We start from the raw sequence: 24,538 nt of genomic DNA on the forward strand, positions 1-24,538 counted from the left end.
TGTTGAACCTGTCCACCAACCCTCCTGAACACCACATTCAGACTTTCGGCTTCTTAAGTTTCGTCCTTGTCCTGCGGCATTTCCCCCTGATGTCGCTGGGTGCTGTAAAACTGTAACGGCAACCGGCCGCATATCATGCAAACATTAAAGGACGCCTTTCTTTGTTGGTTTCTAACGCCAAAAGTCACTGCCCAAGCACCAGATTTCAATGACTTCATTCACTGCCATTTTAAGTTTTCAAACATATTTTGATGATTTTTGGGATAATATCATGAATCGTAAATATTTTGGCCAGTAAAATCATCCCATGCCTACTCAGCGCACATAGTCGTTTGGTGCACTTCAGTTTGTGTCACATTTCTGAAACTATTGCCAGTTAAAACTTTTGCTTAATTAATTCATTCATGTTTTAATATCTAGCCCTTGACCAGTACATAATACAAACCTCAAGTTTGGGGCTTTGTGCTCCATCTTCCAAAGATTGCCAGGTGCTCACTGACATGTAAAACAAAAACAAAAGTGCACCAACAGTCCAAAGTTCTTTTGGAAAATGTACGGTGTGAGTTTGTCCCTGTAATTGGGAGATGTTTAAACCTTTAACTGAAACTCTATTTGTGCTTCAAGGTAAAAGAAAACTGCTGATATGATCTGAGTGTATTATAGTGAGATCTATATCTGTTTCTGATCATTATCAAGACCTCTATTGTCCTCTATGTGGTGCAGCATTTCATTCATCCTGCAGCACAGTTACAAAACAGACACTCATGCACCACACCGTCAGAGCAGAGTCAGAGTAAGAATGTAAAAATAACAAATCTTCAGAGTTATTTTCAACTTAATCCATATCTAGTTCAAAAGTAGAAATGACTATAACCAGATTCAGAGACTAGATTCAGATGTAGGATTTTAACTTATGTCAATGTGTGTCCCTGATGTGCCCCTCATTATGTGAGCAGCAGTTCTTGGATAAGTCTGAAGATGTTCTGCAAAAGCACCAGGCCAGCATCAATGAGCTCAAGAGGGCTTTGAGGCAGCCCAACAGCAAGATGGCCCAGAGGGAGAAACGCCTGTCCTCGGCTACTCCTCCTGGAGGAACCCCCGAGCGGAAGCCAGTAAGAACGAGATCTTATTCCCAAGTTACAATATACGCTACTATTCTACAATTACTTTTTTACATATTAGGATTTTTGTTGGTCAGCCCTTTCCCATTCTATCTACACTTTCCATTCTCTGTCAAACTTATAATTTTATCGTGCCAAAACTCATAAAATGAGAAAGAAAATGCATCTAAGCTTGCACAGTCATAGGTCCCTCAGTTGATCACTAAATATTTACAGTAATTATGTGGGGTTACAATGATATCACAAGTGGAAGAGCGGTGTATCTAGCTAGGCTAATGCAACTGTCTACTCTATGTCAACATAGGCGACCGGTGGTGGCAAATTGATTGACAAGCAGGATGCTTATGAAGGAGATCTGGATACTTACTCTAAAGTGGAAAAGAGTAAGACCTCTTCTATGGGTAGAGACATGTTCTTTGTGACACCCTGGACTGAAGCAAAGATGAACAACTGTCAAACAGCCAGAGACTCTTTCATAACTAGACCTGGAAAGTCTCCAGACTTTACAGCAACAGGACTAACAGATATGAACCCTACGGATGATATAGTAGCAACTAATGGGCATTACGATGCTGTATTAGCGAGGAACGCCATTCAAGAAAATGGATATGGCTCTCCACATGACAAACAGGGGAGTGCAATGATCACCAGAGATATAAGGCATAGTCAGTATGAGCACAACATTCATCGAGAGAGACCAAACAACTTCGATGCTCTGGTGGCTGTGGATTCTCTCCCAAAAGGCAATGGAGGCAGAATTGATATTGATGCGAGGCATTGTGAGAAAATAAAAGACTCGAGCCCCAAGGGAGCACAAGATTGCAGCAAAACAGGGAACTCGCACTCAGAAGTCACCAAAATAGTTCCTCTCAAGCCACAGAGATCAAAGAAGTCTTTGAACAAGGAGAACACAGGTGTTGTAAACCCTCAAACTCAGAGTCGGTCTGACAGAAGCATCTTTGGTGCGATGGGGGATGTACAGATGACAAAATCAAAAGACGGATCCTGTGAGATGGGAAGGAGAGTGGATGATAATGTACTGCAGTCTGCCACAGATGTTGCCAAGGAAAACACAGGGGCTACCAAGTACCACAGCGAGGCTGCAATGTCATATCAGCAGCAAGCTCTACTACATCAGCACGTTAAGAATGAGCTGTTTGGACATCAGGAGCTCAGAGACTGCAGAGGTACAACAGCAGGACGAGGAGGACTTGAAGACCATTTTCAGAACAACTCAGAGTTTAAAGAGAGTCTCCTCCCTAGCAGCAAATTTCCAACAGCTCCCCCGCGGACCCTCCCTCTGAAAACGCAGTGGACGCGAGACAGACAGAGCAACATGGACAGCAGCCACATCCACCACAGGACGCCCTGCCAAGAAACAGCCAAGAGGAAGCAAGCGGTAAAACCCATCTGCCCCCTAACCTCTTTCTCAATCATCGGAAAGTAGAGCATTGCATGAGCTTCAGGCGATGTCGTGCGAATCTTGTTTTTACCATCTAAAAACAAACAATCACACATACTTCAGAACTCATGTGGCTGTGTATGAGAAAGCAAAAGTTCACGTCCCTTGGCATCGCATCATTGACCGACTCAGTTCACGTCCATGGCCCAGAGGGCTTTTTTTGCTTTCCCTTGTTCCCCTTCGCAAAGCTTGACATCTGCTTGGCCATTTCAGAACGCTGCGGGCCTTTAAGCAAAGTTCCCTATGCTTAAGCTTCAGGCGTCCCTTTTTTATCCCACCTTAACTTGTCACGTTCTCACCTGGTCTCTCCTTCCAACATCCTCACAGAATAAAGGTGGCTGCTGTTGCAAGGAGCACTAGACCTTTCCACCATTTTTCTTTGAAAACCTCCTTTTCACATAATTTAAATCCTTTATGTAAATGGCTGAGAAGGGCATTTTTAACCAAATGTTCTGCCTTGGCATCTCTGTGGCTACAGCAGAAAATGAAAAAGGCGATTAGATGTAATCACAGGCTGCAGAGCTGCCAAACCTCTTCAGGGCTTAGGCATTCATATGCTGCATTTATGAATATGAATACCTCTTTCCTGAAAGGGATTTTGAAAAATCTAACCTTTCAGTGCATGGCATTACCATTGCACTTGCAGTCATTTCTGATGATGTCAAACTGCAAAATATACCCTATGTGCATGCTTCTGATAGTAGCCGTAAGCTTTACAGTCTTAGGGAGTTCTTATATGTGTGTTTATGGTTTGAATTTAACATAAGCCCTGAAGTTGGAGGATGGCTTAAAAGTGCTGTTTGTAATTCTGGGGAAAAATAGTTGCTCGTTCAGTCTCATTCCCAGGCCGTCACTTGCCATGATTTTGTGTGTTGATAAGTGGACCTGTCTTTCCCCAGAATTACATGCAGCACCTTTAAATGTCCAGTGTGTAGCATTTAGGAGGATATTGGCAGAAATTGCCGTCTATATCTACATAGGGAGCGGGTCCTCGTTGAGGAGATTACCATGTTGCACCACCATGCTACCCAGAAAGACAAACCAAATACTGGCATAGGGCCATTTGCGTTTTTGTATCTGCCACCGTAGTTGCAGCCCCTCTCATGAGATCATTGGAAAAATACTGATTCTTTAAATGTTAAACTTCTTTGTTCAATGTTTTTACCAGTTTAAAGGAGAAGTCCGATATTTTGCACTTTGAGCCCCATTTCTGGGTTGTTTATGATGAAATAGAGTGGTTAAGACCAAAATAGTGACAATTGCTCATTTTCTGAGAATCTGGCTTTCCCCTGCCTGGCTTAACAGTGCTGCCTATGGCCATGTGTATATCTGTCCTAAGACCACCCTAAACCTTCATTTTCAAAGCCATGAAACTCACTATTGGTTTTCTATAGGAAGCCTCATTGTCTGTTGGTAGTTATCCGCCACCGGAAATGGAAAGCGGGTTGTTTACGACAAGGTTGTAGTCATTGTAGTCTTTTAACTCAGCAAAAGTGCTGTCTGCGCTCCTGGAGGAAGAACGAGAACAAACGAAAAGGTTTTGTAATAAGTTTAATCAAGCGGAAGTTTACACATGGGTGTGAGGCAGCTGAAAAAACAGTTCCACAATCGAGATGAATAGCGAAAACGCGGATGGAAACCACAATTTGCCACGATTTTTATGTCAGAACATCAACGAACACCACTGACCACTCGGTGAGTTTCATGGCTTTGAAAACGAACGTTTAGGGTGGTTTTAGGACAGGTTCACACATGGCCATAGGCAGCACTGTTAAGCCAGGCAGGGGAAAGCCAAATTCTCCCAAAACGAGCAATCGTCACTATTTTGGTCTTAGCCACTCTATTTCATCATGAACAACCCAGAAATGGGGCTCAAAGTGCAAAATACCTGACTTCTCATTTAAATCAGGGGGTCTGTTTGTTTTGGAAAGAAGGAGACCTCTGTGGATAATTCAGCTCCTGATAAAAACCTCCTCAATACTTACATCTAAAGTTATCAGAGAAAAAGGGTAAGCACTAATTAGCAGTTGTTGGGCTAGCAGCACATCTCCAACATGATGAACAGCATCAGAGAAACAATGATTTGTAATGTTAAACTGCTTCAATCAGTGTTTTAACTGGTTTTAATCACCCAGTCCGTTTGTTTTGGAATCTGTGGATTATTTGGCTCCTGGTGAAGACCTCCTGAACAATGAACACTGGAGGAATTCTAACCAGGAGAAGTTTCAGCTGGTTGCAATCCTCACTGCGAGAATATGCTAAATCTGCCTAAACCTTACACACTGGAACTTAAAGTGTTTATATTGTATAAATAATAATGTAGAGAAATCCACCCAGTTCAAAAACAATTAGCAATTAACAATTCACATTTAGAGAAACAGTGTTCTCACAGCATTTAAAGCTGTGAGAACACTGTTTCTCTTAATGTTTCTCTTAATATGTGTGTTTCTATCAGCCGTGAGTCGTGCTGAAAATAGAACATGTTAATGCGGTGACAAAGACAAGCTTGTGACTCTCTTCTGATATAATTACACACAGGTTATACTGTGGCGTAGTTTGGTATCATGGTTTGTGGTTATTGTTTCTATGACTTGACACATTTTAGTATTTTAATGTTTGCTTCCTGTTTGTTTTTCCTCCACAGGAAACACCTCCCACACCTGCTATTCACGAGGAACCTTTCAATGAAGCTTCAGTGAGTTGTCTCTTAGCTCCACCAATCTCCTGGTTTTAGAGTAACGCAAAAATGCAGTTGTTATTTTATTGATAATATAAGTGAATTTATTTGTACTTTATAAATCTGATGTTCTGTCCTCTTCTATGCAGAGGGAACCATGGGAAAGGCGTCTGGGCTCCGTCTCTGAGGATGACCAGGACCACGAGATCCTGTACCTGAAGGAGACACACCTGGGCATTGAGCGCAAATGTTCCAGCATCACGGTCAGCTCCACATCCAGCTTGGAGGCCGAAGTAGATTTCACCGTCCTCACAGATCTGCAAACGGGAATGGAGGAGTTCTCCAGGGGCATGACAGAGCTGGGGGAGAGGGATCTGTCACCTGATGTGGGTCTGTGCTTTGGCATGGACTTGCTCCAGCAGCAGGGCCCCCCTGAACCGCCTCCTCCATTAGTGTCCGCTCCTCTGTCCAGAGGAGTCAGCAGCAGCCCTCCGGTAAAGCATATCCAGGCCGAAGAAGTCCGACCAGAGGTCAAACGGCCCGATGTGCAGGTAGACTTTTTTACATCAAGTGTCTTTGTAGTTCCTCCTTGTTTGGTTTGATGTGTTCAGGCAGGTAAGAAGAACTGGGCTATTTTTAGGCACCTAAAAATATGTGTCCTCTTTCAATCAAACTGCAGTGTGGGTGAGCGTGGCCATGAAATTCTGAGTGTTTTATAGCTATATTTTCATTTGTTTTAACCAGAAGATGCATAAGAAATAGATGACAGGGTGAAGGCACATGTTTTGCCAAAACAACAGCAACCCCCCCCCCCCAATAACACCACCTTATCCCCCTCTTAGTGCTACCCAAGTTTCCAACAAAGTGTGATGACAAGCCACCAAAGCGAGCTGTTGATGGGTTCAAGCAAGTTTTGTTTACAAGCCTGTGCAGGAGTCAGTCAGTGTGAACGTGAATGAAACATACCAAAATAGAACAATGACAACATTTCCACTGTGGTTCAAATGACAAAAAACAAAGACAAAAAAGACCAACAAATCTTGGTGTGATCACACCCCAAAGTATTTGTCACACATCTCAATGAGCTTTTCTGTGTCTGGTGTTAGCTTAGGTTTTTGATTTGAATTGTCAGAAAGCTGCACAATATAAAAGTCTACGGTGTGAAATGTACTTTGAATATATATTGGTGGTTCTGATATGCTGAAAGCAAGTTTGGAGCGGACAAAGGATGCAGTAAGTGGCTGTAATAATATGTGGTTCGAGTTGAATGCTCTTCATCAAGCAGCACTGAAGTGTAGTGAAGAAAGACCCTTCATCTTTTCTCCTCCCTCTTTCTCTTTCTTTTTTAAATCTCAGTACTGACAAAATATCTCCCTAAAGCACTGAGCTCAAAACACATGGTCCATCCACATGTTACATTGCAGTCCCTTGTTTGTCTTTTGCTTTGTGCTCTTTTGGCTTCAGATAAATGTCTTCATTTTTGCAGTTAAATCTGGGCCATTTTGAAGCCTTGATTTACCACTATAATTTAAATAAAAGGGAACAGACCTTAGAGCTCATCTGTCATATGTTTAAAACTCATTTTTTCTCCCTGACTTAAGCCTGTAGTACCCAAAAAACCAAAGAGGTCAGTGCCAGTGTCGTCGTCTGTGGACAGAGAACAGTCGCACAGAGAAGCCGGTCGTGTCTCTGCCATCACACCGCTGAGCAGGGAGGCCAGTGATGTCATGCCCACACCGACAGTGAGGAAGACGGATGTCAGGACGGAGACTCAGCCCAACGGGTCAGAGGTCACCACGACCATTGTGGAGTTCACAGATCAGGTTGGTTTTATATTTTAGTGAAAAATATTTAGATAAGAATATTTAAAGGTCCAGTGTCTAGGATTTAGAGGGATACATTGGCAGCAATGGAGTATAACATAGTAAGTATGTTTTCTTTGGTGTATAATCACCTGTTTTTGTTTCCTTAGAATGAGCCGTTTATATCTAAGTAGGGATCCCGTCCTCGTCCATGGAAGCTGCCATGATTCTACGGTAGCCCAGATTGGACAAACCAAACACTGCCATTTGCGTTTTTGCACAAGTCACTGTAGTTAACAGCCCCTCCACAATGAGCAGCATCGGAAAAACACAATTTTCTTTTATGTGACACTGCTTTTAGCAGTGTTTTTATGGGTTAAATCATTGGGTCTGTTTGTTTTGGGTAAAAAAAAGACCCCTGCAGATAATTTGACTCTAGGTAAAAACCTCCCTGGAGCCTAAGTTATCAGAGAAAAAAAGAGGCAAGCATACATTAGCAAGTGCTGGGCTAGTGGCCTTGTACCGACAAGTGGAACAGTGAGGAGAAACACTGATTTATAACGTGAAACTGCTTTATTTAGTGTCTTTACCGGTTTAAATCACCCAGTCTGTTTATAGAGGAGGAGACTTCTATGGATAATTTGGCTCTTGGTAAAAACCTCCCGAACAATAAACACTGAAGGAATTCTAACCACAAGAAGTTTCAGCTGGTTGCAATCTGTAATCCTCACCACTATATGGCACTAACCTTCCCCTCAGTCTTACATACTGGACCTTTAATGCAGCTAGAACTAAAGTATTCCTGCCTGCAAGTCACACAATGAATTTGTCTGTTTCAGGATCATGGTCTCACTGGCCTGAGTGAAGTCTCTTACTCTACGAGACAGAGCGTATCCCCTGTGAGTACAAACAGAGTGACCTCTTCAATTTCAACTTGACCCGCAACAGACGCCTTCCTGCTCTCTCGGGTTTAAACCTACTTACTGTACAAAGACCACAGACATGAATTTATGAATGTGTGTCTGGATGTCCTGGAATATCAAAACATAATGACTTATAATCTGTAATGATTTGTGCATATTGTATGTTTACACTATTTGCCTAATGCTGCCAGCTGTTTGACTTTGTCAGGTGCATATGAGCAGTCTTGGCAGAGAGGCGTCAGGGTCGCCCATCCTCGTCACTGAAAATGTTACCTCGGCAACCACTCAAGTCACCAAGGTAGAGAAGCTTAAGTGGAACAAAGAAAGCGCACAGTTTACTGTATAATTATGATAAAAATGGGTTTTGCAACTTGGAAGAGGTGTGGCTCATCTCTTCTGTCTGAATACAGTTAAATATGGGCTCTACCTGTGAAGGCTATCAAAAGAAAAGCCATTGTGTGTTGCAGACGGTGAAAGGAGGATATTCAGAGACCAGGATCGAGAAGAGGATTATAATCACAGGAGACGATGATGTAGACCAGGAACAGGTGAGCTGAAATGAACTGTGGATTAAACCTTCAACTCAAAGGAACCATGTGCATAATAATGATAATATTACATTTATTTATATAGCACTTTTTAAACCAAATGTTACAAAGTGCTTCACAAGACCATAAAAGTAGATTAGAAAAAAACAATAAACTAACTATTAAGGCAAAATATCACAGAATAGGGATGGATCCTTGTAAGTACATTTCTAATTGTCTGTTTTGATTGTTTATTATTTTGGTAATGGGACTATTTATAACCTGCATATTATTTAAACACTTAATATACATAATATACATAACTGTGCTAAAAAGTCATTGATTATACCTTGGATTCTTGCATACAGTATAACTTGCATGTATTTTTTGCAAACATTAGTCTTCCTCAGATCAATATTACACTTCTTGACACTAATTGTACAAAGATAAAAAAAACACAATAGTTTGTTGGAATTATTATTTTAATGAAATTAATAAAAAAAGTCAGAAAATAGTAAAAAGAAAAAAAAAAAAAGAAATACCCATCGCAAGTTCCCAGAAGCCAACATAAAATCTTGGATGCCTTGTTTGTCAATCTGGTAAACCCAGATATTCGTATTACAATATTGTATGAGGGAGAGCGGGTCGTCCACCAGTTGGAAGACCAGGGGTTCGATCCTGGCTCCTCAAGTCTGTGTGTCGAAGTATCCTTGGACAAGATACTGAACCCCAAATTGCTCCTGATGGCTGTTCCATCGGAGCGTGAGTAGCAGGTGGCACCTTGCATGGTAGCCTTGGCCACCAGTGTGTCAACGTGTGTGTGTGTATGTGTGTGTGAATGGGTGACTGTGACTAGTGTAAAAGCACTTTGAGTGGTCAAGAAGACTAGAAAGGTGCTATGCAAGTGCAAAACAATATTTGGCATTTTATTTGAAAAAATTATTTTGAATTTATTTGAATTACTATAAACAAAATAACTGCAAATTATGTTTCTGTGCAGTGACTAATAAATAAATGGACTAATAATTTCAGCTCTATTTCTAAGCATTAAAAAAGTCTCAAATTGTCCTTTCTAGTGCAGAAAAAATCTCTTTCATGAACGAACATTATATTAAATTTCAATTCTATTGTTTGACTGAAGAAGAACTTTAACTACAAAACAGTCTTCAGCCATAAAACACAGAACTCAACAAAAATCCTGACAAAAGTGAAACATTTCTTCCTGTAATTCACTCTTCACAGGCTCTGGCTATTGCAATACAGGAAGCCAAGCAACAGCATCCAGACATGCAGGTGACCAAGGCGATTGTTGTCAGGGAAACAGAATCGTCCACTGAGGATCGACACGGCGCATCAGAGGTACGGGTGCCATCTTGACTCCAACAGATAATATCTGGCCAGGATTTAGCCTCACCACCCTCCTGTGAGATTTAGGGATTTAAGGTCGACTTCCTCTTCTTTCTCTACCTGCAGTCCTGATTTCCTGAGATGAGAGCGCCCCCCTTTGGACCAGAAGTGTCAGTGCCCGACCTGAAATTGCCACCCACCATCCCTACTGAAAGACTACTGCCAGTGGCGCTCAATTGGAGCCTCTTGTACACACATACACACACACACAGCTGAAACAAGACTCCTTTGAAATCCTTGTGTTTTGATTAAATTCAAACATTTTACTATTGGAATCATTCATGCTCAGCAGAGTGATTTGGTGGTCATGCTGAAAACACTCGTGGTCCTTGATTGGCCGACAATATTCCACCAGAATTCCAACCATCTGGAACAATTAAAGAGGTCCCATCCGACTAAATTCCCTGCAAACCTGTCAGGGCCTCTTTGTTCAACCCACTTGCTCCAGTATTCCTCAGAGGGAATCTGTGCACTCATTCAGACTGTGGAATACTCCAAAGCTTGTACCATGCTGGTACTCATCCCACGCAATAATTGGAAAACAGACAAAAAAAGGTCGTGCACCTGAGAGTGTCATTTACATGTCTTTGCCGCTGTACTGAATAACAAGAAATTATCAGATCCCCGCTCTGTGTGCTGAAAAAAATACAGAAAATAAACCCCACTGTGTGTGCTTACACTTAATCCATCACATGTAGCTCCAGTAAAGATAGAGCATCCAGTGAAGCAGAGTTAAATGAGAACAGAGCGATTCCTACTTTTAGTTTCCCCCCTCTAACGAACAAATGAGCTTCGTCCCGCCCCCTTCACACTGACTGATGACGATGCACTGAGCAGAACGGATCATGTAGAGCCAACAAGGTCGCCTGGTGGTGTTTATCCAAGTGTTTGTCATGAGGACCAAAGTCAGAGCTAGTCTGATTGCTATACTTCCCTCTTATCTGTCTCACCTTACTTCTGTAAAATGTAGTTGACCATGATGTGCGAACATCATGACGGACTTTGATTGGACTTTTAGAGAATTCCTGCGTATGTGTCTGGACATTAGGAGCTGTTAATTCACACAGTGTACCCGTTGTATTTACTCAAAATGGTGGCGATGTAGTTTCTGAGCATGCTGATGTTCCAGAATGAGCCCACTATCTCTCCTTTCACAGCCTTTAGATATGCTTTCAGTATATAATAACACTTTGGCCATTGTGTAGTCGGTACATAGAGTAGACTCACACCCTTGTTCAAGTCACAGAACGGGCTGCTGCATCGGTAAAACTAGTATTTGAGATAATGTTTGCATGAGAATTTCTGAATTATTGGACTGTAATTGAGTAATATGGATATTCACTCATAGGAAGGATGAAACATGATGACCAACATATAATGGCAGAATTATCCGTAATCTGAAGTCGAATCTGAGCTCTGACAAGTAAAAAAGAAAATAAGATTCCTGGCAGGAGATAACAAGCACACAATACATTTAGTTTAGTTATGCCCAGGTATAGGTGACAGCACAGTGGCTACAGATTCTTCCTTCAGTTACAACCCTTTAAAAGTTTCATCTCAATCCAGCCACTGCTGCTGTTATATAACATTATTTTACATTATTAGCTTTTAATTTCCCCATAAAGCAACATGAAGTCGGCCTGTCATGCCTACATTCAGTTGTGGTGACTGAAATTTATTCACCGCTATAACATACCTTCCTCATCCTTCAATATACCCTGCAGTAACGGTTATTATGCATCACAGCCCTTCCGATACTCTTTCAAGCAAAGTACAGTGTTATAAATAAAATATACAGTAGGAGCAGAAGCTTTGAACTTTTAGTTTTGTGTCATTTGGTACATGAATGTTAGCGGGATGCCATGTAGTGTGCCAATTAAGGTAGCAGTCAAATTGTACAAACTCTGATTTTATATGAAACTATTTGTATGAACAAGCTACTTTTAATTACAGAGGTGCCAGAAAGTCAAAACGCATAAACTTGACACGGCGAGGTTTCCCTTTAATTGCGGTGTCTTCAACATCACCTGGAAATTTCTGTCTCCTTGCCAATGTCATATTTTATATACAAATCAATGCACTCAAATTCATTCAATTGAGATCGACGATGTTAAAACTGTCATGTCAGGTTTATGAGAGTATTACTGAAGTATGGCTTTGGCTTTCAGACACTAAACTTTACTGTTCACATGTGTAGTGTAATTCCTGTTGTTTCATATTTTGGTTCAGAATCCTTTAAAGTGATGGTTAATCATGGATGTGGGTGTCAAACTGGAAGGTGGAAAAAAAAAATGCAGCCATGCATACCTTGTACTGTATATTCGGTGCCGTTTGGTGGATTGTGAAGACGTAAAGTAGTTAATGGCCATGGGCTTGATGTACACTAGGGGGCACCAGTTACCAAACAGGAAGAGAGCTTTGCAACAACATCAAGCACACCCAGCTGAAATCCTCCTCACATTCTTCACTACGGGGCGAAATTATTCAAATCATCCTTGGATCAACCTGTGAGGTCAAACTTACCTTCCTCTGTCCAGAAAAGGCCCGCCCCTGGATGTCTGTCAAATAACAACCAGACTGTGATTAATCAGAGACATTTGGCTGTGGCTGAGACACCTGGTGCCGAAGTCTGATTGGACGACCTCCGGCTGACCCTTAAACCTAGCCCTCTCCTCTCTGTACAGAGCCCTCCTCCTCCTCCTCCCTCTCAGCAGCTTCATCTCCTCTGCTCTGCTGCTCTCCATTGCTTGGTGCCGTGTCTTTGCTGTACAGTGTACTTGCATTCCTTCGAAATGAATAAAGAACAGAGAAAAAGAGAACAAGATGAGAAGGGAATCCCTTTGTTTGATCTCTGGCACATATCTGTGTTTGTCTTATTATTACGGCTGCTCTGTATTTGTCCTCCAGGCCCAATAGTGAAGTGCAGCCGCTATATTTTTCAATCATGAAAAAATTATGTCGTATAAAATAAGGTTTTTAGTTCCTCAAATTTTTATAGTTCTTTTTTTTTGTACCAAGTACATCTGTTGTCAGGGTTTGTCAAGGTAAAGGAATATATTAATACACTCGAAGGAGCTGTATTTAAAATTACAGTCTGAGCCAGCACGCAGCCAGCAGTGCAAGGGCAACAGTGTTGACAGACAGCACAAAGCAGGATGACGGTAATGAGCTAGCCAGTAGGATACACCAGGCCCCCAGAAACACAGCTCAGTCTTGCTTTCATTTTTTAACCAGAGGCCACTCCCGGTATTGCAGCAATAAAAAAAACAACCAAAAAAAACCCAACAACCTCACGGCCCAAAAGCACTTTCCCCTTTTATAAAAGTCTCTAAAATTCTTGAGAGGCCATCTCAATCTGCAAACAAGGTCAATTATGACTCTTTCTGCTATGCATTTTTTTATCAGTGGGGGTTTCACGTTTATAAAACTTTCCTCGAACTGAGAAAACAATTTAAAAACCAGTGATGTCATCGCAATGTAAAGTCTATGTGCGAAAACACTCATTCACCACTCCCTACTCACTGTTTAGCGAGTTCTATGTAGACGACATTGTAGTGAGCTCATTTGCAGTATGAAAAAACACTTCACTTCGGACACTACTCGAGTCATTTTCTCTGCATCATTAATTACATTATTGCCGTCAAACAAATAAAACGTCCCAAAATGTTGGCTGGTAAACTATCCATAACAAGTACCGACATGCATATTTGTGATAAATATATGATATCATGCGGAGGTATTTCCCCTAAAATTAATAAATAACATTACGAATTACTCTGTGGCCGTTTGTGTTGTGTTGCTCACATTAAACATATTATTAACGTTATACTGACAGTCGGACAAGAGGAGAGAGACTGGCGCGATTGCGACCTGTTGTACTAATGTAAACTACCGTTTAGCATTTGATATTTTGAAATTTGTTTTACTGGTTAGTCATGTAATAACTTGTGAATTTAATGTGTAACATTGTGCATTAAACCATTACGGAACTAACCATGGGTAGTAGCAACCCAGCATGCTAACATTAGCTAGCTTTAGCCTTCTTCTGTACAGTGATGTTAGCTATAGATACATCTTAATTGCCAATTTATTTTTCTCTGGGGACTGACAAATACATATTAAATTGACAATTTATTATGTAGCTAGGAGACTGGTCGAATAAACTTCCACATATCATAATAAGTTAAACAGGTTGCATTGGAGTAACACTCTCTCCTGTCGTCTGTCTTTGTGTCTGGTCCCAACCAGTCTGTCTGTTCCTTCAGTGCAATGCATGATGGGATATAGTGCTTGGTTATTGACCATCGGTTGTACACTGTTTCTTACAATGCATTGTGGGAAACTTTAAGACTGCTATATAGGGTATAATACCTCTGACTATACAAACTCACTATATAGTGGACTACACAGTGAGTAGTGAGTGATTTTGGACACAGCCTATATGTATAGCAGGTACTTATGGGCAGGGCCAGCAAGACAAACACTACTGTGCATAATCAGTGGGCCACATACTGCAGAAGCAAACCCAGATGCTCAGAACTTTTTTTGGCATATGTGCCAGGTGTGCAGCTCCACTGGACTGAAAAGACACCATCTTGGGGTCTGCTATCTAGTTATTATTATACATCTATGGGACACACTCACTCACTCACGGGGACTCAAGCACGCACAGCTGGACCATCCACTACAACGAATGACAAAGCAGCTTGGATTGAAACACACGCACAGGCAGCATGACTTCATTCTCTGCCCAGAACAGCATTACTCCACTCCGTCTTTACACAGCAAATACTTTTCTGCTGCCATATTAATGTTCTGTTAAGTAGTTAGTAAGCAGCAGTTAAGATGCTACAAAGACTCCTCACAGCTACAAGAAAGTGTTTGAATCATACGTTTACACAATCTGTATTAAAAATAACATATATTATGTCAGTGAAAGGGTAGTTATATAATGGAGTTACCATGGTGACACTGTGTCCTGCCCTGTGACGCTTCTGCTCTCCACAACAGACACTCTGAAGTTAAACACAAACCCGGTCTTTCAGAGGCATGAACAAACTCAGCATTGATTCTCTGGTCCCTGTGAGGGCAGCGGGTGTGAAGATCACTGCAAGAGCACCAGACGACTCGAGGAGGGAACAAATTCATAGTTTACAGGTATAGAACTGCAGGTATTGATTGCATTCATAAGTATTTGTTTGCAAGAAATTGATCAGGAGAAACTGTGAAGGGAGAAGAAGCGTTGCTCTTTCTCTCTTTCACTGGTGTAATTTGAAAGTGTTGAACACAGTTTGACAATGACCCCGAGCACAGAAATACATTTACAACAAAACGGCTTAAGGAGATTAAAATTTACAATTCTGAAACTGCCAAGGCACGTCCTGATCTCTCTCTCTTTTTTTGGAATTTTCTCTTCTTTTTTTTTGGTTTGTAAAAACAATATATATATACAAAATCCACAACCAGATGAACACGAAAACCTTTCGAGCATGAAGTGAAATAAAAATGAAATAAAAAAATAAAATATGTTAAATAAGAAATAAAAAAGTAATTAAACAAATAAAAATGTCTGTAAAAATAAAATGAAAACATACACACAGTGACAATGGGGAGCAACTGGTTACACTACAAGGTGTTTCTCTCCATTATATAGATATATCCCAAGTCAATGCACTTGTTAACACTTGGTATGTCCTCAGCCATTTCTTGGTATGGGATTTCTTATATGCCATCAAAGTTTCTCTAGTCTGATCAGGTACATCAGTTCAACATTAAAAGTGATTTTGGTTGAACAGACAGTTTCCAGGATGCCATGAATTTAAGTCCAAAAAGGAGCCACAGAGGGACAGCCCCCCAAAAAATATGGAAGTGATTTGCCTCTTTGTCTCCACAAGATGGCCAACAGTCCGTCTGATTTGAGTAAGATTTTTTTTCTGGGCAGGAGAACAGAAATTATGCATGACATTCTTCCAACTAAATCCTCTCCAAGATGGAGAGCTTGCTGTTTTCCATTGTTGTTTAAATTGTCTTCCCATTCCCCTTGTGTGATAGTCAGATTACCCTCAGTTTCCCATCTTATTTTAACTTTAAATGTGTTTTCATTGGGCCTGTTCAGAGGCTATGGATGGCTGAGTTTTAAAGCTAGACCAACCGTGTTATGCTAGCTTCTCAGGAAGGGGGCTAAATAATGCTCGAAAGTCAGGTTAAATTTTGGCAAGGAAAAAACAGCATGGCCATATTCACAGAGGTCCCTTGACCTCTAACCTCAAGATATCTGAATGGCAGTTTGGTAAGTATGGCATTAAAGTCCGTCAATGTATGTCTGCCATCAAGTCGTGATCTTAATTGAATGCAATACTGAAGCACGAGCTGAAGTGAGCACCTCGTCCAGGAAAGCCAAAACTTAACAAGGCAATGAATCAGTTCTTGTGAAGAGAAATGGACTGATAGGCTTTTGCTGGTCTGAAACACAGCTACAGGATATATATTTGGTTAGAGTTAGTGCTCTCAGAACTGTGAATTCGGTAACAATATCCTCCACAAAGTGTCTGCGTTGGTGTGACATATCATAAAGGTCCTGATATTATTTAAGTTTATACAACAGTTTCTGTATATTTTGAATGGTGTATAGCAGTAGACTATGCCAAGATTTTGCTTATAATTATTATTTCTGTGTTGGATTACAGGTATAATTTGTTTTTTATGACTGGTAAAGTGCCTTAAAGCCGTTAAGTGTATGTGGCAAAATGTGCTGCTTGGAAGACGATGTGACGTCTTTGTAGATTTTAATCACAATAAGTTTTTGACCTTGTTATGTAGCATGTAATAACCCAGGACTGTATAAAAGTAAATGACACAGCCACCGTGACATCACCCATTGTTTGTGGGCTCCAGTTTTGAAGCATTGACTGAAGTCAGAAGTGACCATATTCGGCCAGAGGCTGGCGCTGTGAAGGAGCGCAGGATGGATCTGACTGAGACGCCGAGGACACTATAACCAGACAGCATGTCACTCAAAGCTGCCCACCCCTTACTTATACTTAAATTTAAGCCTTAATAAAATGTAAACAGGTGAGCTATAAAAAAAATTCACCCATTGTACAGTTGTCACAAAGGGGGAAATTAGCTGTAGAGACCAAAACTGTTCTTTGTACCAGGATTTAAAGGTGTTAATTTCTGCTGTAAAGTTTGACATTTTAACATGGGGGTCTGTGGGGATTAACTGGCTTCTGGAGCCAGCCTCAAGTCGCCGTCCAAAGAATTGCAGTTTTTGGCACTTGCATGTTGGCTTCATTTTTCAGCCCTGGAATAGGATTTCCAGGAATAGGAAATCAAGAGGATAGTGGATCGGGTAGAATGTAAGTTAGAAGGAATTTACCCTGCTGTATTTCTAGTCTCAAATAAACCTTGTTCAAGTTTTCTCCATCCCACGGCAAAACTGGGATACCTTGAAGACTAACACCCTGTTTCCACACAGTTTTGTTTTGTGTCTGTATTTCTATATAGTTTAGAGTACGTCAAAAATCTGCTGCAAAAGTTCAATTTTCTAATATACTCGGTACGAAAAAAGAAAAAAAAAAGACGAATGACATTTGCAAACACATCGAAGATCATGGAGGTTCTCATAGGCATTAATTGATTGCTGGCTGACAAACATACACAGAGCTGCGTGGAAACAAGGTGTAAGTCTCCACAAGGCCAAGGACCTTGTATGTTAAAGCAGCCACTACATAACACAAACTGAGAGTTACTATTCTATGTGTGTGTGTTTCATGTTGATTTTCAGCTTCAACTGTGACAGCTTTTTAAAGTGTGACCTTTCATTAATAAAACTATGACCTTGGAAAAAGTAGTTCGACAAAAAAACTTACCTCAAAGTCGACTCACTACTTTTTTTTCAGAGCAAACTCCATATGCTAAGTAACACCATAACAGCTTTACTTCACACAGCAACATGGCCTGATGAGGCACGACCTTCCTGCCTCTTGGCCTCCTCTGACATTAAGTGAAGAACTGAAGAAAATGGCATTATATTTATTAAAAGCAGGTTGATCCATTCAGACATCCTTAGCAACGTAGGTACGCACACTGACCAATCTCATGCCAAACAGCAGCTGACAGTAAAATACCATCCCTCCTTTGCAAGCTATGTTAGAAAAGTCAGTAACCACTGCCACTTGTACTGTATTACAATGCTCATCATGAAAGACGTAGGAGAAAGGCATGTTGTTTCTGAGCCCAAAACGCCCAAAAAATAAGATCTAGAAAGTAACAAAAGTGAAAAATCTCGACATAGCGAAGGTCAGTTATTCATAAATTATAGCATAAGTGAGCCAAAACACAATGCGGATTAACAGAGGAGGAAAAATAAATAAAACGTCTCTTGAATCATAACAACATGGATCGTAATCATAAGACTTAAGGCTCATTTGGGACCTGAGGATTTCATACATACAGTGTACAACAATGCGGCTCACACTGCTCAGCGTGCCTTTGTTACACACTCATCATGGACGGGGGAGGAAGGTAAGACATCAATTAATCAACACAAGTCTGCTGTTTACAATGGAAGCCATATTGGGGGCATACACGCTGCATTTTCTCACAATGATACAACAGGTGGAACTGAACCTCGCCGGCTCAATACCTTTGGTTACAGTCAGTTTCATGGCAACTCTGAGGTTTCAATGTAATGTGGTGTAACGTAAAAGCATGAATAAAATCGAGGCAAAGTTACAAAGGTCCCAAATTCTGGTTTGTCATAAAGCAATGAGGCTTAGCTCCCTGTTTTTTTGGCAGGGATTAGTAACAGTTGGTTTTCCTTCCTAGACAGTGCAGGAAGTTTCCAAAAGACGGTCCAAAGAGAAGGAGGGAGAAGACATCTCTTGTCTTAAAGCGAGCTTAAATAGAACTTCACTCACATAAATATGAGCTATGTAAAGTCTCCTCCATCCCTAGTTAAGATAAAATCCTAGCATCCAAGAAAAGTCCAGTACATACAATATCCGTTTAACAGAACCTGCACAGCCCCACAAAGAAAAAAAAACCATATACACATCCTATTGTGCATCACACACCACTGGGCCTCAAAGGTTAAAACCGTATGAGAATATCCACTGGTCAGGAGGGAGCAAAGAAAGAAACGTCTTCAAAGAGACTGCAGTCAAGTCACGGTGTCCTTTCACTTCCATAAAAGCAACTTCTGAAAGAGCCAGTTCCTTTCAATAACTCCTTCAGAAAGGTGGAGGAAAAGAATCTTCCTCAGAAAGAGATCTTTGTAGAACGAAGAGGAAAGACACAGTAGGGTAGGGAAGGGAGCAGGTAGAAATGTGGCTGTCAGCCTCTTGTTGTCTCTGACCTGCTGTTTCTCCTCTTAATAGGCAGCTGTAGTGCCGGGTGAATGCAGATGTTTGTCATAGTACAGTCCTGGCTGTGAGGATTAACGCTGCGAGGTTGACCAAGGGAAGCGAAGAAGACTCCGGAGCTGCTCCCGTGGCTATGGAGCCTGAAACACACAAGCAGATCAAAATCCAACAAAGGAATGTTGCTCTGTAAACATGGCTTGAGTGAGACCCCTTGTCATGGAGGTCTCAGAGTAATTATCAGAGTAAAAAAATACAGCAGACCAATTAGAAAAAGCCTTCACTACAAAGAGCCACAGTGTGGTGTGAGTACACAAACGTGTCAATAGATGGCACTGGTACGCTGCGCTTCATTATGGCTTTCAAAGAGCCAGACTGGAGACATGTGGGGTGGGCACGGCAACAGACATAGTTTGATTAAAAAGAAAAAAAAAAAACCCACACTCTTAAACAACTAGCTACTGCCAATATTCTCTGCAAGTCTGAGCCCGTTTTATTGTTTGATGATATATATTTCTCAGTCTGTGGTTAAGAGACTTTATTTTTACAGCTAAGACAACTGTAAACACAGCGTTCATATTTTGCTTCAAAGACAAAAGGCTTATTTGAAGACTCGCCATTTTGCACCAACATTTAATGGGGGGGAAAACACCTCATAGAGGAGTCAGAGATACCAATTTATCTAAAGGCAGCAGCCTGAAAACACCATAATGCAATGCAGCTACGGAGCTTATTGTGTTCACAGTGCATATTTTTACATTCACACATTGGTATTTAAATTTAGGAAGAAGTTGACAAAAGAAGTTGAGGGAAAAGTGTAGGCAAAGTAATTCCTCATATGCTCAGAACAGTAGTGTGTTAGTATGGCAGTTGGGTTTTTTACAAACTAGCTCAACTGAATTCATGACAAACGGAGACAGACATCATTTTCATGTTTCATGTCTCAGCACTGTCCCACCTGCTATCTTGGGGATGGTGATCTGGCGGCTGCTGCTGCCTTCCCCTCCCTCACTGAAGGGTTTGATCTGGATAACGTAGTCCTGGTTGACCGGCAGCGACAACTCCAAGGACGTGGTGTTGGTCTCCACCACGCTGGGGCGGCTGTGTTTGTCCTGGCTGTACATCACCTGCGGGCAGTGGAGAGGTAAAGATGAGGACAACGTGAGGGTGCTGCGTGAGGCCGCTCCGAACACAATACATCATGAGAGTGGTTTCAGGGAGCGCTGCCTGTTGTTGATGCACTGACAAGAAAAACTGAGTTCTCGCTCTTGTTTCCGTCAGTCAGTGCTGCGAGATGTAATGTGCTGCCTCCCAAACTAACAAGGATGAATCTTACTGTAGATATCTGCACATGGCTGTGATGGACCACCAGAGGAGAGGGTGCAGCAGAGATAAGGGGAGAGTAGAGATGCATCAATATAGTCAGCTGCAGCTTGACTCTGGAATGTGGATGCATCTGAACGTTTTAATATACACAAGAGGTTTCACACAGTAGTCAACTAGTCGACACTGTGCATGGCTGATGACTAATTATTCACTTGTGGCTTTAGCACAATTCAGTAATAAAGAAATGGCAATGTGTCAACAGAATGACAAGACAAGTGAAACTTCTGCTGGTCTTAAGGAGCTGCAGCATTAATTAGGGCACAAACTGTAAACTCTACTGTACACTCACTTGATGTCTTCACAGCTCTCTCTTTCTACCACACACTCCCATCACACACACACTCACTCTGCTATTCTACAAATGACCAACTCTCTTGTTACACTTGTTTGAACAATCATCTTCTACGTTAGGCCATGTTACAAAAACAGAATTTAAGGTAGAGAAGGAGAGACTACTGTTGTCCCTACAAGACGGCAGTGTTGTTAAACTGTTAACACGCTGATGACACCTGCTGTAGCGACTGCAGGAAACAAGCTAAAAGTCGCTGAGAGGCTGAGGCTGGGGCCGGTTAACTTGTGTGACACGCTGACAAAAGATTCGAGATTCAAAACATATTAAATCAATTTAGTAATGAAAAGGAAACAACTTATTATAATGCGCACAAACTTATAATTAAGATGATCACAGTTAAGTGCGGTCAACAAAAAATACGGCATCCCACTCACCCTCTGTCCCCAACCAAAAAAACCCCACACATAGGTCAAGATAAGATGCTGATATAGATTGTAAGTGTCACCGCCCAAACCCATGTGACCAGACTCTCTCAATACCTGAATCACAAAAAAAAAAGTAATAATATCCCAAAACATATAACAATACAAAGTCATAAACCATCCCAAAACGCATTAATCTTACAAGATTCATTCCCTTTTAAATTAATTCATGGCTCCTACACCTGAGGTACGTCGAGTAGGCGGAGTCTGTACACCATTTGACAGTTATCTTAGCCAGTAGATCTGTTGGACCCATCGCTAAATTTCAGCCGCTAGAGGAGTGTTTCTGTCATCACAACCACATGACCCAAACAAACACGTGTCAAGTAAAGGAGATTGATAAGATGGAAGGCTGATGAATGTCATTTAGGCTTACAAAAAATCATACTGTGAACATTGTTGTCCATGCAGGCGATTCTTCATCAGCTAGGAAAACTACCCTTGTTTGTTTTGTTACGTGGTTATTATTAATTACACTTCATTTCACTTTATCTGAACAGGTTTCCCACCTCTCGCTATTGTGTTTTTAGCGACTACGCACTGAAATAGAGTCGACCCAAACACATACTTTTTCTGTTTATATTTAGTAGGTACTGCAGCTGCCCTTAAAAAGTACATACTGTTGCATGCTCATATATCTGTTACCTTGGAGATAACACAAGACGTCATTTGCCAAACTCACCAGAGACAAAGGTCAACCCAGAGAGCTCTGCTGCTGTTACTTTGCGATGAATGTAGTTTTCAATTTTAAGTTATAACTACATACATTGTAGATTCTAACATACTATATTCATCACAGTGCATTTCTCTGTTGTTATTTTCATAGTTGTGTCCTTTTGTTGTTTGTAATATTTCTGATTATTTTGTCCATTTAAAAAATTAATATTCCTATTTTTAATATTCCACTGGTCATTAGTCATTTGAATGCTGTCAGTGAACAGTCAATCAGCTGGCAATGAACTGTCAAGCTGTCATCTGTGTGCAACTCAAGCAATGTGATGTGCAGAGGATTGTGCATGCTGGCCTGCATACTGAAGAATGCAACCAGATGTAGTAAGACAGTCTGATATTTTTGGCATGAGATATTTGACATAGTATGTGCTGGGACACACTAAATCTTTTCTGGCATACTAAATAGTATGGTTTAGGTACTGGAGTGCACAGGTCTTATCTCTAGCAAGCTAGCTGGGGCTTTAGTCCAATCAGATCATGGCTTACTTGATAACAGCCTCTCAGAGCCAGTTGAGGACTCTGCTATTTCACCAACCCCCCTGCAGGTCCCACCTACATTAGTTAACCCTTTATTGGCTGTATTTGAGACATTTTGATGAGAACTGATTGTTGCTATTGGATGAAAATAAAATCTCCCACAATTTACAGACTAGACAGCTACTTTTTGGGAGTAGTCCATGTCTACTAAAATGCAGTAGTCATGAATGCCCTACTATACAGTGAGCCCGACTCTCAGGAGACCCCTTTAATGTAGTCAGAATAATGTGCAGTGACTGCAGGTGACATGGACACCAGATTTGACATATTTCACATATTTCATATTCTAAATGTAAGAGGCTCCACTTTCATGTCTGAACTATTTTTTGTAGATTGATAAACCCAGTGGCACCTCAGAAGGATTCATAACAATCTGAAATGCAATTTCTGAAAGAATCATTAAAGTATGTATTATGCATATGATGCTGCCATGAAAAGTCAAATGTCACAATCTGGGAAGATGACAATCAATCTTGTGGCAAAACGTATAATTTCCGATAATGACTCCCCTCCTGACAAAACAATCAGAACAGATTTTTGTCTGTGGCTGAAATTATGTGGCTAAAAATAATGGGATGTGGGAGTTGTGGTTACCAGGGGATTGTTATTTTAAGGGGAGTTGGCAATTTGTGGAGGTCTTCAAAATTAAATGAATATGCAGCTACACATCGCACCGCCACAAATCCTGTATGAAATAGTTAGTGCATGGCTTGTTGCACTTCCAAATTAAATGCAGTTACATCGGCGGTGACAAGTTTAGATGCTTCCTTGCTTATCAGCAAAATCAGTGTATTCATTAATGAGTGCAGTCAAAAAGTAATGGTGCTCTCATTTTGAGTAAATGGAGCAGGTGACAGTCTGTCATTCTCGGTTATGTTACAATCTATAAAACCAGTCACCTTTCAAAGCCTTATATAAGCCTTACCTTATATCCTGTGACTTCTGACTCATTCTCCAGAGCGTGCACTTGGTCCCACCTCAGGATGACCTTGGAGTTGGAAGTGTTCCACATGATTTTGACCGGGGCTTGACTGGGTGCTGGAGGAGGAGGGCGAGAGGGAGAGGAAGAGGAGGAAGAAAAACAACAAACCACCCGCTCGATAAACAGTAAAGTCCAGAACCAACTCAGCATGAAGGAGATTTCTCATTATCAGTTTATCATCCCACTGTTAGGAGCGAGCGGCGACTCTAGGAATATGTGTGTGGGAGTGAGTGGACGGCTGTCTGTGAGGAGGATGAGGTGACATGAAGAGATGTGAAGAAGACACATGCGAGTGTGCAGCGGAGATATTAAAACTGTGATATTAATTTACATTATTAGCCTATATGAACACCAGGTGCTGCTCATCTGTCAGGGCCCTGGGAAGTTTTTAAACACTAGTGGCTCCTTATAGAAGTGTTTTGACGAGTGGGTCACTGTTTTGTTTGAATCTCATGCTCTGCGAGCATGTACACAGACGCACATGTATATGGTCACTGGCATGCAGGTGACATAGAGGAAGAAAGGTGTGAAACAATATAAAGAGGAGTTAACTGTTTGCAGGAAATCGCTCAGCAGGAAGCATCTCATTATTTTCCAGCAAAGCCTGCGTGTCAAATTGCACAGTGTGACCGTGAATTACGCTGGCATTTACATCAAAGATTTGCATGTCTATCAAATGACAGGAGTGCTACATGACGTCCTTCAGTCTCACACTATTCATGTCGATAAGACTTCAAATGTAGGGACAGAGAGCTGTGTATGACATCCAACGAGGGTCCCCTGGCGCGAGTCGAACCGTGGGCGTTAAATAAATACAACAGTGGATAAACAAGACACCTTCACATG

General features: G+C 41.3%; 2 protein-coding genes across 3 annotated transcripts in view; one reads left to right on the forward strand and one right to left on the reverse strand.

Moving 5' to 3' along the window:
• Positions 1-13,210, forward strand: part of si:dkey-178k16.1 (band 4.1-like protein 1) — a 39,356-nt gene extending 26,146 nt beyond the window's left edge. The window contains exons 16-25 of the mRNA XM_049581465.1: positions 957-1,112; positions 1,426-2,520; positions 5,228-5,278; positions 5,410-5,811; positions 6,862-7,083; positions 7,902-7,961; positions 8,194-8,283; positions 8,453-8,533; positions 9,755-9,871; positions 9,986-13,210. Of these exons, the coding sequence (XP_049437422.1) occupies positions 957-1,112; positions 1,426-2,520; positions 5,228-5,278; positions 5,410-5,811; positions 6,862-7,083; positions 7,902-7,961; positions 8,194-8,283; positions 8,453-8,533; positions 9,755-9,871; positions 9,986-9,991 (2,280 nt within the window). The 3' untranslated portion in view covers positions 9,992-13,210. The remainder of the gene's footprint in view (positions 1-956; positions 1,113-1,425; positions 2,521-5,227; positions 5,279-5,409; positions 5,812-6,861; positions 7,084-7,901; positions 7,962-8,193; positions 8,284-8,452; positions 8,534-9,754; positions 9,872-9,985) is intronic.
• Positions 13,211-17,949: 4,739 nt separating this feature from the next.
• The window catches only part of cntn3a.1 (contactin 3a, tandem duplicate 1), a 108,298-nt gene continuing 101,709 nt past the window's right edge, over positions 17,950-24,538 (reverse strand). For both annotated transcript variants that reach the window (XM_049581070.1, XM_049581072.1), the window contains exons 21-23: positions 23,636-23,748; positions 20,240-20,408; positions 17,950-19,424 (exon numbers count right to left, since the gene is read on the reverse strand). In XM_049581070.1, coding sequence (XP_049437027.1) covers positions 19,333-19,424; positions 20,240-20,408; positions 23,636-23,748 — 374 coding nt within the window. In that variant the 3' untranslated portion in view covers positions 17,950-19,332. The remainder of the gene's footprint in view (positions 19,425-20,239; positions 20,409-23,635; positions 23,749-24,538) is intronic.

Source organism: Epinephelus fuscoguttatus, linkage group LG7 (assembly GCF_011397635.1).
Source record: "Epinephelus fuscoguttatus linkage group LG7, E.fuscoguttatus.final_Chr_v1".
Lineage (NCBI taxonomy): Eukaryota > Metazoa > Chordata > Actinopteri > Perciformes > Serranidae > Epinephelus > Epinephelus fuscoguttatus.